Consider the following 16,956-nt stretch of genomic DNA (forward strand, 5'->3'; position numbering starts at 1 on the left):
GGCAGGGGCTGGGGGCGGGGTTATTGCTCTGAGCCCCCTGTCCCCAGGGGGGCCTGTGTGGGAAGGGGCTGGAGATGGGGACACGCAAACACACAGGTCACAGCACAGGGTGGACGGAGGAGGCTGGGCGCCATATTGCACTTGGAGAGTGGGGCCAGGCAGGGACCCCCCTCAAACTGGAACCTAGGGAGGAGGCCAGAGGCCATCATGTTCCGGGGCTGGGGAAGACGGAGGGTGCCGAGGGCTGGTCCTGCGCCCAGGGCTGGTGTTAGGGGCAGACTTGGACCGAAGAGGTTGCGCGGGTGGTCCTCACCTCCTCGAATCCATCTCCTCCCCCGGGTCTCAGCTGCCAGCCCCCCCTTTGCCCACCTCGGCTTTGGGGGGCACCGGGAGGCCTTCATCACCTTCGCTGTCTGAGCTGCAGCCGCTCACGTCGGTAATCTCCAGCTCCGAGTCGCTGTCCTCCTTCCCACCCAGCGTGGCCTCGGGGCCCCCGGCCCCAGGCAGTGCCAGGCGAGGAGCCGCTGCCAGGCCTGAGGGGCGCTCGGGACCCAGGCCCTCCCCTGTGGCAGCCAGCAAGGGTGCGGCCGTGGGACTCCCCCCTGCCCCCACAGAGGGCAGGTGGCCCAGGGAACCCAGGGGGTTGGGGTAGAAGTGAGGGGGGTAGAGCGAGGGGGACAGCTTGGGGAAGGGGCCCGTGAGGTACGGGTTAAAGTTCCAGGGGTACTCTGGGAAGGTGCGGCCGTAAGGACCCAGCAGTCCGGGTGGTTTGGAATAGCCGGTGGCACCTGGGGGACATGGGGGGGGAGGGCTGAGCCGTGCACTGTGGGGTGCTCTATGTTGGGGCCCCTCCCCCCATGCCCTCCTCACATTGTATATCTCCCACTTTTTTGGGGGGGTCGGTTGTGGGACTTGATCTCAGCCTGGGCGCTGTCCCTGAGCTCTTTCACTAAAGGCGAGCGCTCTACCACTTCTAGCTACAGCACCACCTCTGGTTTTCTGGTGGCTCCTTGGAAATAAGAGTCTCACAGACCTTCCTGCCCTGGCTGGCTTCGAACTGTGATCCTCAGATCTCAGCTGGGATTACAGGCTTGAGCGCCCGGCTGTGTCTCCCACTTTTACATGGCTTTCCCCCCTGGTCTCCCATTCCCTTAGTGCCCCTGAACCCTTCTTCCAGTTTGTCCTCCTCCCATTTGGCTTTCAAACACATAATCCTTGCACACTGCCTGGCCCTGAGCCCCCTCCACCCCACCGGATGTCCCCCCATCTCTCCGCTCCCACACAATCAGGCCCTTACCAGAGCCCAGGAACGGGAAGGGGCTGTCCAGACGCAGTTTATCCGTCTCGGGAGTGAACAGGGGTGTCCTGGTTCCCGGCTCTCCCAGGCGTGGGGCAGAGAAGAGGGTCTGCAGGGCCTAGAGAGGAGTGGAATGGAGATGGCGCCCTTAAGACAGCACCCCTTCTCCCAGGGGACTCATGGTTAAGGGGGGGACACCAGGCACCCCATATTCAGTCCTGGGAGCCAGGTATCTAAACTCACCTCTGGGGTGAGGGGAGGCGCATCTGGCCCAGGCCCCCCTCCAAAGGGGCCGGGGGTCAGCAAGAGCGGGGAGCCGGTGGCGGCAGCCGCCACATCCAGCAGTGGGTAGTTGACCAGCACGACCTTGCTAAAGTTGAACTTGTACGTGAACCTCTTGCCTTTGGTCTTGTGCAGGATGCGTTTATTGTAGTAGTAACTGGGGACAGAGTGAGGGCATGCTGGGGAAGGCCGGGGAGCCCCAGGGACACTGAGGCAGGGCTCCAAAGCTCAGGGCTTGGCTCCTTCCAGCCTCCCATTCACGAGTCATCATAGTAGCCACCCTATTGAGCCCTATGCTTTGGGGTGCACTGGGAGGCAGTCCCAGCATGTGGGGCAGGGGCAGGGGTGATGAAGGTGGGGTGTCTGGGCCCGCAGCGCACGCCCCCCCTCACCGCAGGGCCCACAGCGCATGTCCCCCCTCACCGCAGGGCCCGGCTCAGCTTGTCGTAGTTCATGTGGGGCTTGCACTTGCGGATGCCCCAGAGGCGGGCGACCTCATCTGGGTCCTTGATGACAAATTCCCCGTAGTCCCCCTGCCAGGCGATGACGCCCTGGTATTCCTCCTTCTGCAGCAGCTCAAGGATAAAGTGCCACAGCTGGATCTGCCGGGAGCCGGGGGATGACTCCGGCTTGTAGGCCCAATCCGGGAAGGCAAACCCTGAGGACGAGAAACCGGGAAGCATGGCCTAGGGGGTCAGGAGGCCAGGATGGGGGGCTCCCCAACCCTGCCCTGCTGTGTCTAGTCCCCAGATTGTCCAGACAGTGGGACAGGACCCCCAGGCTTGGCATATAGGAGTGGGGGGGGCTGGTTTCCTGCAGGTGGGCTGTAGGAAGCAGCTAGCAGGAAAGGCACCCCTGGGCAGCAGTAGACCTTCTCTTCCCTCTGCTACTGGCTCGCTTAGTAACGTCTCACTGACTCCTCTGCTCCCATCCTGTTCCCCCCATTCCCTGAGGCCCCCACAGGCCCCAGCATGTGCACACATCTCTGAGCCCTGTACATTGTGCCTTTCACAACCCATTCCCCCACCCCCACCCCACGCCTCTGCTCCAGTCTATGGACAACTGTCCAGGGGGAGTGTGTACCGGTGTGTGTGTGCACAGACACACACCAGTCCACTGCACAACAGACACCCAGCCACACCACACCGTAGGACATAGACACCGAGGGTCATTGAGAGAGATCAAAGTCCCAGCACCCAGGATCACACAGCAACACATGCTCCAGCAATCGTCCCCTCTCACCCCTGGGGACTGGGACCCACCAACACAGTTGCGTGACAAGACACGGGAGCCCAAAGGCCCCACGGACACCCAGTGTGGAGACAAAGCGGCAGCAAGACACATGGCCCCCCAGAGACAAGACAGCACAGCCAGGGTGCCACAGTGCGACAGCACAGCCTCCCACCCTCCATCCACAGGCACACGCGTGTCAACACAGCACACACACCCTGACACAACACACCCTGAGAGGGGCTTCCTGACCCTGCTACCCAGGCTCTAGAACTAGGCATAAATGCAAAGGGAAAGGGGACTCGGCCAAGACCCTGGGGCACACACCTGTTCGCCACCATGCCCAGACCAGAAAGGGGAGAGAAACAGAAGGCGGCTGGGGAGGACCCACATGCATGAAGGTGGTACTGAGCTAGAAGATGGCGGGGGGGGGGGCCTGGGCCCTCTTGCTGGGCAGCCCTTTCTGGCTTCCTGGGATTTCAGAGCTGGGGTCCCAGCCTGGATGCCTGGTGTGTAAGTGGCTACTGATGCTAGGTAGGATCCCCTTGGGAGGGAGAAATTTAAACTCCTTTTCCAGTTCTTCATTTCACACCCCAAAAACATGGCTTCCCGAGGAACCCACACATATAGAAAGCCAAGTTGACAACATGAAACCCAACTCAGAACAAACATGGTCCTCAATTGTGAGGGTACCCTGCTTGGTAGAGAGAGGGTCCACCCCGGTGTTCTACATACAGGGCTGAAACCGGCCTGGCCCCCAACACAGAGGCCAGGGGTTCATCCACTGTCCCCCAATGCATCAAGATCCCTGTCAGGAAAGCCACATGCTCCTTCACCCCTCTGAGTCAGGGACATGCGAGTGTGTGCACACACATGCACACACACGCGCGCGCACACACACACGCACACACACACATAGACTCCAGCCTAAACACCCTCAGATGGCTTGGCCACCACAGGGACACACACAAGCAAGCACACAGCTCATGCATGCAAGCAGATGGCCCGTGCCTGCCCCGTGTATCCCCTTGCACAAACACAAGAGGGGTAGACACACTTCCCAACGAGAGCCAAAGAGCCGGGCTCCCTCCTTCCCTGCCGCGCACTGACAGGCTGCCACCCGTGGGACACGGACACGTAACCTCCACGCTGACCATCCTGCCCACAAAATCCCCAGTCCTGAACAAGCCATCCTCGCTTCCCTGGGCTCTGGCTGCCTGTCCATCTGTCCCTCTGTCCTTCCAGCCCTGGGCCCTACCCTCTCTGTGAGCAGATCCTGGAGTAGGTGTGCGGTGTGCGTGTGGCAGAGATGCTGGGGGACCCCAGCCCCCCTCCACACCTCACCCACCCTCCAAAAAAGACCCACACGTCTCCTCAGTGGGCTGGGAAGTTTCTAGCTAAGTTTTTCCATGAAGGAGGCTTATTCAGGGGACTTTGATGGAGAGCAGAGGAGCCAGACACACAGGTGGATGGGGAAAGGAGAGAGAGAAAGAGAAAGAGAGAGAGAGAAAGAGAGAGAGAGAGATGGGGGGTCAGTTACCGGGGGTCCAGAGAGCCGGCAGAGCGGGTGGGGCGAAGAGAAGATCAGAGACGCAGCTACAGTCCATGGCGGCCGGGCCCTGCAGAGGCCGGGACAGACAGACAGACACAGGACAGGACAGCAGGAGAGACAGACATGGATCAGCCAGCTGCTAGGGTTGTCCCCCTCTCCCAGAACTCCCGCCCCCCAAATCCCTTCCCATTCCCACTGTCCCCCTACAGAGTTCCCTCTGCCTGCTGGTCACCCCCCAGTCTGTCCATCCGTCTGTCCAGCTGCAGCCTGAGCAATTGACCTTCCCTCTTCCCCGCAGGCTCCTCTCCTTCCTCGGGTCCTCCTCCGTCTCTAACCGGCTCTGCTCCTGGCTGGGTCCCGCTCACTCAGCTCTTACCACCGCCCGCCCCTCATCTCTCCTGCCATCTCCCCCTGCCTCGTGCCCGACCTCAGGGCTGGCCCCTGCTTTCCCACATCTCCGTCTCCCCGCGTGGCTCTATGTGCCACTCGATTCCTGCGCTCCCACCAAGAAACTCGCCCCCACCCCGCTGACCCCCAGCGCTGTGTGCTCAGAGCTGGCCACCTGCAGACCAGGACCAGAGGATGGGGTGGGGCAGAGCCCGGGTCCTCCCTGCCCTCAGCTCCAGCCTGAGTCCGCACACCCCTCACCTAGCCGCCAACCTGCGGCTCCGGCTCACCCCCGACTTCCCAACTCCCGCCACTGCGATGATCTGGTTTCCCCCTTGGACTCTCCTCCCACTTGGCTCTGCCTTCCCCCCCTCGGACAGCCATTCCCCTTGGATCCCCCCAATTCAGACACCATTCCCCGGGGTCTGCCTCCCCCATCAGACGTCCACTCCACTCTGGTTACCTCCTACCCCTCTCACCCCACACCCCTCAAGACACCCCATGCACCCCCAGACCTAGATCCCTCAGTCCTCTGACTTCTTCAGACACCCCATCCTTAGGGCCACCCAAACCCACCCCTTAGGTTCCCCCCAGCTCCCAAGACCTCACCTTGGGGATACCCACGTTCCCCTCCCTGTCTCCCCCAAACACCTCAACTCAGCTTCCTTCCTCAGGCCCACATCTGTCTCCTGGGGTCTCCCCGGGGGGTGGGGGGACTCCCACCTCCCACAGCCTTCCCTCCCCACCCCTGCCTCTCTCTCACCATCACCTGCTACTCCCTCCACACCCCTTTCCTGGTCCCTCCTCCACCTGGCCGGTCTCTCCCCATCTCCATCCTTCAGTCTCTTCCTGAGTCTCTGCCGCTCCCCTCCACCCCTTCTCTTCTCCCTGCCTCTCCCGTCCCCCGTCTCTTCCCCTCTCGGCCCCACCTCCCCAATTTGTCTCTCAAGTCTCTCTCAGCTTTCCCTTTGTCTCTGTCTCTCTCCCTCCCCCTCTCCCCTTCCTCCATCTCCCCACCCATCCCGTCTCTCACTCCTGTAGTCTCTCCCTTCTCCTCTCCCCAGCTCTCCCTCCCTCCCCACCTCTCTCCCACCTCCCTCTCTCCCGGCCTCCTCCCCGGGTCCCCCTCCTTCCCCCTGCCCCCACCCCCTCCCCTTGGCCCCTCTCATTTCCGTGTTGGTTTTGATTTCTCTTCCCAACGCTTTCAACTCCCCGCCGCCTCCTCCGGACACGTTATAACGAGGAGCCGTGGGATCGGCGCTCGGGGCCCTGCTCCCACGCTCCCCCCCTTGCCACTGCCGCGCGAGCGAGCGCGGGGATCTCTGCGGCTCTGTGCCTGCCCCCCACCCCACCCGCCTGGGTCCCGAGTCAGTTCAGTCCCCCCCCCAACCCTGTCCCACCCAGCCACTGCCGCTGTTTCCACCCTAGACCACCGCTCCCAGCCTGGGTGTCTGTCCCTGCGTCTGTCTGCGCATCCTCCTGTCTTTGGTTCTCCGCAGGGTTTGCCTGCTTCCCCATCTCCACTTCCCTGTTTCCACTTTGGGCAAAGTCTCTGTCCCAGTCTCTGTCCCCTCCGTACCCCATCCCATCTCCAAGTCTGTGTCTCCGGGTCTCTGCTTCAGTCCCAGTGTCCCTCTCTTGGGGTCCTTTTGATCTCGCCCTGCCCCTGGCGCCCCCCTAGCCCCATTGATCGCCAATCGACCCATGGAAGAAGCCAGGGCCTGTGGCCCGGGGCTGTAAGGTCCAGGCAGGGGCCAGGTAGGACGGGGTGGCTGGACGGATGGACAGACAGCCGCAGCACCAGTGGTTGCAGAGGGGAGCAGCATAGCCCCCCCTCCCCGCTGGCCGGCCGCATGGTGCAGATGGGGACTCCGGGCAAGCTTTAATTTTTAATTTTATTTTGCTTCCTCCACTCCCCCCCTCGCCCCCATCTCCACCGCCCGCAGCCACGGCTTGGAATGTGTGTGTGTGTGTGTGTGTGTGTGTGTGTGCGCGCGCGCGCGTGCGCACACGCGTGCATGTGAGGCAGCCGGGTGGAGCGGAGCTGGCTATCTCTTTTTGCTTCTTGTCAAGCTCAATCACACAGACCCACACCAACCTAGGCACAGCCCATACCCCAAGTGATCCACACCCTGCCTGCCACAACACACAGCTCACACCCATGCACACAAGCTCATGTGCCCCCCACTGTCAAGCAACACGGAACTACAGACCCAGAGATACAAAGTCAGACACACCACCCCAAAGTCAGCCACACAAAACACACCACCGGCACACACAACTGTGGGCCCCTGCATCCGTAATCACACACCCCAACACGGTCATGTACAATGTGACAGTCAGTCACACAGAAAGACACACAACTGGACACAGAGACACAAGACACCAACTCAGTCTCACACAGAAACAAAGACCCACAATCACAAATCCCAGACTTTCTCTCTCCCTCTCTCTCTCTCACACACACACACATACACAAAGGCTCACAGTCCAATACAGAAGCACACGCAGGACACCCAATCACACACAGAGACAAGATCACACAGAAACAGACAAATCCCCGAGACCCTCGGCCACCAACACCCATAGTCATCTGCAGAGATGGAGAGACACACAACACAGCCAGCCACAACCAGACAGCAAACTCGTGGAGGTAGCCTCTTTCACACACACATATTCACATACACTCACATACACACACTCACACACACACATACATACACACTTGCTTCTCCAGGACAAGGCTTGGTTGAGAGGTTAGCTATACTCAGAAGCAACCCCACCCAAGTCCCCGCTGCTCCTGTCACCATCTGTCCCTCTGTCTGTCCATCCATCTGTCCATCCATCCTCAGCCTTCTCAAGCATGGCTCTCTCCACATGCACATGTCTGACCGTGCATGTGTGAGTGTGTGTGTGTGTAAAACGTGCACCTATCTCAGACCTTCTTCTGTGGCTACCTTAGAATACTCCAGTTGTCAGCATCTGTCTGTCTGTCTGTCTGTCTCTGAAAGTCTCCCTCTCTGTGTGTCTCCGTTTCTGTCTCTAGACACCTCTGTCTGTCCCACCGTGTCTCTGGGGGTCCCTCTGTTTTCCTGCTCCCTCTCCGCCCGTCTCCCCCTTCTGCCTCCCCCTCTCCCCCCCAAACCCCCTGGGCTGGGGTTTAACCAGTTGTTTTGATTTCTCTAAGCTGTGCTGGACGCCTCCGGAGCCGCCTCGGGCCTCACACCGCCCCCAGCCCCTTCATCCCTCACCGGGCCCCGTCCCCACCCCCCTTAACACAGTCTGCACAAGTGGAATGAAAATTGATTTTTTTTTTAAATTTCATATCTTCTCCGGGGCTCTGTCTAAAGAGGAGAGAGACGCAGTCCAAGACCCCTCTCCCACCGCTGCCCCCGCACACATGCGCATGAGCACACGCACGGGCACACACGCACAGGCACACTCACACGCACACCCAGGACGGACACACTCAGAGTCCATCCTCCTCAGGCCCCGTACAGGTCGCAGCCATGCACAGGGCCCTCAATGGGCCTGGCATACCCCAGGGTCATAGGGTGTCATGCTGCCCACCCTGTCCTGTCCCGCCAGGTGGGTGCGTGACCCATGCTGACTATGCGTGACTGCAGCTCCACCCATGCTGCTGCTGCTGCTGTGTCCATCTGTCCTGCTGGGCCTGTTCCCCTCCCCCCACCCCGCCCCACCCCACGCAGTGCCCGACCACGCCCACCCATGCCACTCCGTGCTGCCTGGCCCAGAGGGAGACCCGTGCCTGGGGTACACACAGATCACACCACACTGCACCATACCACACATGCAGCATACCACGCCACATGCCACACACCACACAGTGTCATACGCCACACCCCAGAGCACACCACACACATCAGCCCCACACCATGTTCACACATCAGCACCTACTGCACATCACACACACACACTATGTACACGCCACACAGACACAGCAACACCCAGACACAACACACACAAATGCCAGGCAAATAACACCCCCCACACACATTACACACTGCACACACAGCCCCTCCTAACCCTCATGTGGGCACACAAGACACAGGAACTGCAATACAGTTGCTCCTAACACACACACACACACACACACACACACACACACACACCCTGTGACCAAACCCAGTGTCCACCCACCATCACAGAACTAGGCACAAACTCATACAACCTTCCCCCAGCCACACATGAAGCCACGCGAGACTCCATTGCACAACACACACACACACACACACACACACACACACACACAATCAGCATCTGGACCCAGCCCAGATCCCAAGACAACACCCTGCCACTCAGTTTCCCAGACAAGTGGGGGTCTGACACAGGCTTGGGGGTCCCCCTGGCTGGTCCCTTACTCCACACTTACCAGCCTGGCTCCTGGGGTGCACTCAGGCCTCACCTGCTTGTCTCTTCTCACCCTTAGGGTCATGGCTGCCACTCGGCCCACAAACACCACACCCGGCTCAGCCCTGGAGCACTGGACTGTCGCACTAGATCACACGGCTGAGCACCACGTGGGTTCCACGGACAGGACACGCGTGGCTTATGCAGCCCCACAGCCTGACACACCCACACCTAGTCCCCTGTGCCCGGGATCCTGCACACACCGACACAAGCCACACTCACACAACTGTGACTCAGATCACACAGACACACAGGCAGGGACTTGAGCAGAGACTGCCCTAGGCAGGATAAACAGGGGGACAGGCTGACCCCCCGAAAGGGGGGGGTGTTCCCTTGGGCCTAGAAGATGTGTCCTGACACCAGGTGGAGGGGGTAGCTAGTGGATGGAGCCCCCCGCCCTCCCTCCTCCTGTCTCTGTCTCCTGTGTCTCTGTCTCTCTGGGTCTCTTTCTCCCTCTGGGAGTTCCAGTCTCTGCCTTGGAGGCCCAAGACTGCGGCCGCATGCGAAACAGTATCAGTGTACGTGGAGGGGGGGCGTGAGGGAGCGTCCCCAGGGAGGTGGGAGCCGCAGTGCCATGCACCCCGCCTACCAAACAGCATGGGGGGGAGGGGAGAGGGAGGCCAAGGCGCCATGGGCTCCAGCTGCGGATCCCCACACACTGACTGCCAGCCCAGAGCCCCTCTCCCTGCAGACACCCACATTCCTAGAAGAGGCTGGGGCAGGTGAGGGACACCTAGAGAGGAGGAAAGGACACACACACACATGCAGAGGGAGATAAGGGTGGGGGCAGAGACGGGGAGACACAGAGAGATGACAGAGAGACAAAGAGGCCGGAGAGATGTGAATTAGGGGGGGACCAGAAAAGGGGGAGAGAGTGGAGAGGCTGAGACAAAGTAAATTAGAGTCGGAGGTCTCAGGCAGGGAGCAAGGGCGCACCACAGACCCCGGGTCACAAAGGAGGCAGCGGAGGGGGCAGAGATGCGGAAAATTGAGGGATTAGGTCCCAAGCAAGAAGTGGATGAAGGAGAGCCGAGGTGGTAAGAGCGGGGGCCCAGAAAAAAAAAAAAAAAAGAACAGCCATGCGGATTCATGGTCTCCATCTGTCATCAGCCCACCTCGCTCAGCTTCTATCCTGAGAGCCTGTGTCCCCTGGGGGCATGGCAGCTCCCAAAGCTACCTTCCACCTGTCCTGGCTCTCCTCCCCTCCTCCTGGTCCATCCCTGGGCCCCATCTTCACAACCTCTACCCCAGCTTCGGTCCCACCTGTAGTCTCAGCCTACTTCCTGGGCCCCAAGCCCTCCATGATAGAGTGATGGCTGCCTGGGGGTGGGGAGGGCAGAGGGACAGGATGGCGAGGGAACGCTCAGCCAGTTTGAGAGCTCTTCTGGACCAACCAATCGCAAGGATTGGGAGCCTCTGTGTCCTGCTCCGGGGCTTGGCACCAAGTGTGCACAGAAGGAAGACTGTCTGAGCAGAATCCAGATGAGACTGCGTGGCGGGGAAGCAGAGAAGCACACAGGGGCAGCAGGGCGAAGGCAGGTACAGCAGGGGGTGGAAGGGACAGAGACAAGAGAACATGAAGGGGGGAGGAACAGGACGGGGGGGGGCAGCATGGGGTGCCTGAGGGTCGGAGACAGACAAACGGAATCCATGACTCAGAAGGGACAAGAGAAGGAGACGGCAGGGGGCAGAACTCTGGTGCCCAGGGCCAGCTGAGGGCCTTGGCCAGTTGCACCGGTGTTTTGGCTACTGGGGATCCCATAGGGCCAGGGTCCAGCCAGGCTGGGGGAGGCCCGGGGCTCCGGGGGCATCAGGCGCGGTGCTAATTCAGCGCCATCGATCAGGCGGGATGAGAGCAATAAATTATCGTGACAAGATGCAATCCTGGCCCGCACACTGCCGCCGAGGCGGATCGATGCCTGTCCCCAGCCCGAGCACGGGGGCCCAGGCCCGGGCTGCGCTGGCTGGCTGGGCCACCTCTCTCTCCATCCTTCCAATCACACACAAACTTCCTCCCACTGGTGGCCGGGCCAGGCCAGGAGGAGACCCACGGAAGAAATTCTACCCTGATCTCACCCGGACCCTCTCATTTCTCTCAGCACCCCCTCTTCATCACCACCTGTGAGCTAGGGATGGCCCTTGATGCCCATTTCACAGGTGTGGAAACTGAGGCTCAGACAGGGCAAGTGACTTGGCGAGTCTCACAAAGGTGAGTGGTAAAACCTTGAACTTGAACACAGGCCAGGATGACTTTCAAGCCCTTGATAGCTCGACTGTCCGAGGAGAGAGCAAGGGGTAGAAGAGACAAACAATGGAATAGATTACAGAGCCCCAGTCAGAGATACAGAGAAAGACTCAAAGAAGCTGTATGTTGATGGTTCACACGTACACTTCTAGCTACTCAGGAGGCTGAGATCTGAGGACTGCCAGCCCCAGGCCAAAAAAAAAAGTCTAAGAGAGAGTTTTGCCTTCAATTAACCAACAAAAAAATCCAAAGGCATGGAGGTGTGGCTCAAGTAGTAGAGCACCAGCCTTGAGAGAAAAAGCCAAGTGAGAAAGCTGGGCGCTGGTGGCTCACGCCTGTAATCCTAGCTATTCAGGAGGCTGAGATCTGAGGATCGCGGTTCAAAGCCAGCCCGGGCAGGAGAGACCATGAGACTCCTATCTCCAATAAACCACCAGAAAATCAGAAGTGGCGTTATAGCTCAAGTGGTAGAGCGCTCACCTTGAGCTGAAGAGCTGAGGGACAGCACCCAGGCCCAGAGTTCAAGTCCCACGACCGACAAAAAAAAAAGCCAAGTGAGAGTGTGAGGCCCTGAGTTCAAGCCCAAGTACCTGCCTAAGAAAAAGAAATAAGAAATAGAACAAAGAGACAAGGACAGAGGAAGGAGGAGGAAGAGAGGACAGACAGAAGCAAAGGTGACCCCAGAGAAAAGAAACCAAGGTGGGGGCTGAGAAGGTGGCTTGGTAGAGAGCTTACCTAGCATACATGAAACCCTTGATTCCATTCCTCAGTTCCACAAACACAGAAAAGGCCAGAAATGGGACTGTGGCTCAAGTGTTTAGAGTGCTAGAGGAACAGAGCCCAGGCCCTGAGTTCAAGCCCCAGGACTGGCAAAAAAAAAAAGCAAAAAAGACACCAAGGTGGCCGTGGGGAACATGTAGAGAGAGATAGGGTGTCAGGAGGGGGATAGGGGACAGGTGGACTGAAGCTGTGGGCCCAGAAGACAATGGCTGTGAGAGGCAAGCCTGTGAGCAGAAAGCTTCCTAGAGCAGAAGGTGGGCCTGGACACGGCAGGTGGTGGTGAAGATGCCCAATGGAGGTGGACAGGCGTGTCTGTGGGTTTGCAAGGTGGCCCGATGGGGCGTGGCAGGGAAGGGGTGGGGTCTCCCAAGTCAGATGACCTGTGGTTGACAGCTTCCCAACAGTGTCCAGTTCCTGGGACCTCAGAGAAACCATGTGACCTCTCTGAGCTCTGTTTTCTCTCCTGGGGATGAGAAAGTCCCACGAATGCGGGTGACAATGGGTGCCCTGTCGCAGAGACTCTTCTAGAAACCATCGCCTGCACCAGTGTGCACAGGGCCAGGCAGGTGTGATGAGATGAGGACATAGATGAGCAGGTAGGAGAAGCAGAAGCAGCAGCATCTACAGGTGGTGACAACCCTGGCGACCTGGGGCAGAGTGGGACTCCATGGTGGAGCACCTGCCTAGCGAGTACAAGGCCCTGAGTTCAAACCCCAGCGCTGCCAAAAGCAAAAAAAAAAAAAAAAAAATGAAATTCTGGAGCTGGTGGCTCACGCCTGTCATCCCAGCTACTCAGGAGACTGACATCTGAAGATCATGGTTCAAAGCCAGCCCGGGCAAGGAAAATCCATGAGACTCTTATCTCCAATGAGCCATCAAAAAACTGGAAGTGGAAACAGTGGCTCAAGTGGTAGAGTGTCAGCATCAAGTGAAAAAGCTCAGGGACAGCACCCAGGCCCTGAGTTCAAGCCCCAGGGCTGGCACAAAAACAGAGAGAAAGAAAGAAACTGGCGTGAGGCTCAGGGATCTGTGACAGGCGTTACTGCTACAGGTGGTGTCATTACAGCACTATGCACAGGGTGGGACTGGCAGCTGGGCACATGTACCTATATACCACGAGTGGTTGTGTGTTTAAGGAGCCGGGCGCTGGTGGCGCATACCTGTCATCCTAGCTGCTCAGGAGGCTGAGATCTGAGGATCATGGTTCAAAGCCAGCCCAGGCAGGAAAGTCCGTGAGACTCTTATCTCCAATAAACCACCAGAAAACCAGAAGTAGAAAGGAGCTCCCTGAGCAGATGGGTAACAAAGCCAGGCTCTGTGCCAAGGGCCAGGCATGTGGCATCTGCAGGTTTGGCCCCTTAAGGTGTGGATTGCAGGAAATGGAGGGAGATAGAAGAGCTGAGAGCCAGGGATTCACAAGATGTCCCGGATACTCAGGCAGAGTGAGGGTTACCTGGATGCTGAAGAGAAAAGGGAAAGAAGTAGAACGGGTGTTGTCCCTGGGGGAAGTTTGTGGCACTGGTGTCCTCTTTAGAGACAGGGTAGGAAGGCCTAAGCTGTTGGGAATCAGATGAAGAGGTGAAGGGTGCGGGCAGGGGTGGGTGGGAGGGGTCTGAGGGCTCAGGACTTATGAGCTGAAGAACTCAGTGGCTGTGTGGTGGAGAAGTGACAAATGAGGTAAACTGAGGAATGGGCTGGTGTGTGGAGGTGCTGGTATAATTGTGTGCGTGTGTGCACGTGTGTGTGCGTGCGTGCACACTTGAACTCAGGGCCTAAGGGTTGCTCCCTTAGGTGTTCTGCTCAATGCCACTGCTCTACCACCTGAGCCACAACTCCACTTCCAGCTTTTTGGTGGCTCACTGGAGATAAGAGTCTCACAAACTTTCCTGTCCAGGAGGGCTTTGAACTGTGATCCTCAGATCTCAGCCTCGTGAGTAGCCAGGATGACAGGTGTGAGCCAGCATCCAGGCTCGGGCGTGGCCTGAGAAAACAGGGCAAGAGGAAGGTATGGGAGAAGGAAAGTGGACAGCCAGCCCCTGAAGGCCAGGTGTGAGGACACAAGTGTGCAGGTGTGTGCAAGGACAGATGCCCTGCCCAACGGTACATCAGTCAGAGTGTGCTATTCTGTAAGAGGTAGAGACAGGAGGCCTCAAACAGCCCAGCAGCACTGGTGACTCACACCTGCAATCCCAGCTATGCAAGAGGCTGAGATCTGAGGATCACAGTTTGAGGCCAAGAAAGTCCCCATGAGACTCTTTATCTCCAATGACCCACCAGATAACAGGAAGTGGAGCTGTGGCTCAAAGAGGTAGCATGCTCACCTTGAGCAAAAGAGCTCAGGCCCTGAGTTCAAGACCCATGACTGACAAAAACCCGAACAAACAAAAAAGGCATTAGACTGGGGGGAGTAGGGGGGGGCAGAGGACTCCCAGGGGACCAGGGCTTGAAGGACACAGGGACAGGAGCAGATGCCCTGGGACCAGTGGGAAAAGCAGGTACAGGTGACTTCCTGTGAAGGGAAGGGAGTGTGAGGGAAGAGGGCAGGAGGGGAGAGAGGGGTGGAGCACCAAGGGAGGGAGGCAGTTCTGGAAGGTCTGAGGGTGGACAAAAAGGGGGGGGGGAAGGGACAGGCTGTAACTTAGGACACAGGCCAGGAGCTGCCTGTGAGTATTGTGTGTGTGCATGCCAGATAACTGACAGGACATGCGTGCATGCCAATCCTAGGGCTTGAACTCAGGGTCTAGGTGCTGTTCTTGAACTTCTGTGCCCAAAGCTAGTGCTCTACCACTTGAGCCACAATTCTTCAGTGGCTCATTAGAGATGAAAGTCTCCGGGACCTTTCCTGCCTAGGCTGGCTTTGAACTGTGATCCTCAGATCTCAGCCTCTTGAGTAGCTAGGATGACAGGCAAGACTACCGGCACTGGGCTGTGTGTGACTTTAGTGGTGAATGGGTCCTGCTGGGGGGAGAGCAGAGGTGGAGAGAAGGCAGAAGACAGTGCAGTTTAGGCGCAGGTGGAGGGAGGCAGGTAGGAAGGGGATGAGGAGGTGTGAAAAAAACGAGACAGACGCAGGGGTCTTGGTGCTGGGACAGATTTTGGACAAACAGGTGTTAGTTATCTGGCAGGATGGGTATGAGGGGACACGATGTGGGGGAACAGACCTTTTTGTTGGGGGGGGACAGGTGAGAGGAAATGTATTCCCTGCAGAAGTAGAGGAAGGAGCAGGTATGAAGGACAGGTGTAGGAGGCTGCCTGGAGATCCAGAGGCTGGGGAACGGCCGAAGGGTCCTGTGACTGAGACTACAGGTATGTGCAGCAGGACTCTGCCACAGTGGGTGGCTGCCTCAGTTTCTCTCTCTTCCCCGGGGGGGGGGCATCTCCAGCTCTGGGGCCCGGGTGTCCCTCTCTCCGTGGCCGCGGGGCTCGGGAGGCTGCTTGGCGATGCGGAGCGCGTGCGGGCCCCGGCGGGCCGGCGGGGCAGGGGGAGCGGGAGGGGGGGCCGTTTAGCTGTGATAGATCCGCGCGCCGCTTGTCTCTTAATCTCCGGAGCGACCGATCGATTCGCTATTTCCCTTTGTTGCCAGAAAATTCGATCCTGGGCCTGGAATTAGGTCCCCGGCTTAATCTGAGCGGAAACCAGTGAGGGGGAGACAGAGACCGAGAGATAGGCAAGAGACAGGGAGACGCTGAGAGACAGACAGACAGACACGGGGAGGGACAGACATATTGCCTATTTTAGCCATAGTCTAAGAGTTGGACCCAAAAGGGGGGAGGGAGGGAGGGAGGGAGAGGGAGAGAGAGAGAGAGAGAGAGAGAGAGAGAGAGAGAGAGAGAGAGAGAGAGAGAGAGAGGGAGAGTCAAAGAGACAAAACCTGGAAGAGTTAAGAGATGGACTAAGAGACACAGACAGACAGACAGACGGGGGGGGGGGGGGGCGAGGCCTCAATTGGGAGAAATGGCAGCGGTGCCCAGTGTCCGGTGCCCAGCAGGGGCGGCTGTGATGGAATGCCGGACAGGAAGGGGGCCCAGAGGTCAGACGCCCCTGGCCCCCCACCCCTCCCCCAGACCTCAGGGGCCCCCAGGCCCTCCCCACGGACCCCGGGACCCCCACACACCGCACAGCCCCACGCCGAACTCGCGCCTGGAACTCCAGCCGCCCCCTCCCATGCAAACTCTCACGTGGACCCCCAGCCCCAACTTGTCACCCCCTCCCCAATCTCGAGCACCCCGTCCCCACCCCGCCCCAAATATCCAACTCTGACCAATAAATCCCACTGGGATCCCCAGACCCCCCATCAGACCGGAGCCCTCCCCAGCTCCGAGGCCCCCCCCAGACCCAGACCCCATCGCCACCGCCGCGAACCCCCCCCTCTCTCCCCGCGCCCCGCAAACCTCGCACCCGGGCCCGGGGCCGCACCCCAGGCGGGCCCGCCCCGGAGTCAGGCCGCGCCGCGCTGCACCCCAGGAGGACCCCACACCGGGTCCGGGGACCCCCCCACCCCGCCCCTCCCCTCCCCGCGGCGCTCACTCACTTTCCCGGGCTGGCGCGTCCGCTCCGGTCCGGGGCGAAGTGCTCAAAGTTCGGGGCCCGCGGCCATGGCCCCGCCCGGGGAGGGGGCGCCGCGCGGGGGCGCGGGGGGGCGCGGAGCCCCCCGGGGTGCGGGGAGGACGGCGAGGTCGGGGAGACCCCGACGCCGGGAGCTGGGGACGGGGCGCGCAGAGACGCGGAGAGACGGGCGGAGACCCCCGAAA

General features: G+C 59.6%; 1 protein-coding gene across 1 annotated transcript; it reads right to left on the minus strand.

Annotated features, from left to right (window-relative positions):
* Positions 1-273: 273 nt before the first annotated feature.
* LOC138813228 (ETS domain-containing transcription factor ERF-like) lies at positions 274-16,821 on the minus strand. The gene is made up of 6 exons (XM_070001500.1): positions 16,737-16,821; positions 4,350-4,428; positions 2,003-2,237; positions 1,541-1,736; positions 1,298-1,415; positions 274-788 (listed from the first exon to the last, which is right to left on the minus strand). Exons 2-6 carry the CDS (start codon positions 4,414-4,416, stop codon positions 343-345), a joined length of 1,062 nt encoding a protein of 353 aa, XP_069857601.1. The 5' UTR covers positions 4,417-4,428; positions 16,737-16,821; the 3' UTR covers positions 274-342.
* Between the last annotated feature and the right edge of the window lie 135 nt (positions 16,822-16,956).

Source organism: Dipodomys merriami, unplaced genomic scaffold (assembly GCF_024711535.1).
Source record: "Dipodomys merriami isolate MVZ:Mamm:240054 unplaced genomic scaffold, mDipMer1.0.p SCAF_106, whole genome shotgun sequence".
NCBI lineage: Eukaryota > Metazoa > Chordata > Mammalia > Rodentia > Heteromyidae > Dipodomys > Dipodomys merriami.

Coding starts and splice junctions, on each gene's coding strand:
- LOC138813228 (XM_070001500.1), bottom strand. CDS start 4,416: ATGGACTGTAGCTGCGTCTCTGATCTTCTCTTCGCCCCACCCGCTCTG. Junction 1,737..2,002: donor AAGCTGAGCCGGGCCCTGCG/GTGAGGGGGGAC, acceptor CTCTGTCCCCAG/TTACTACTACAATAAACGCA. Junction 789..1,297: donor CTTCCCGTTCCTGGGCTCTG/GTAAGGGCCTGA, acceptor CATGTCCCCCAG/GTGCCACCGGCTATTCCAAA.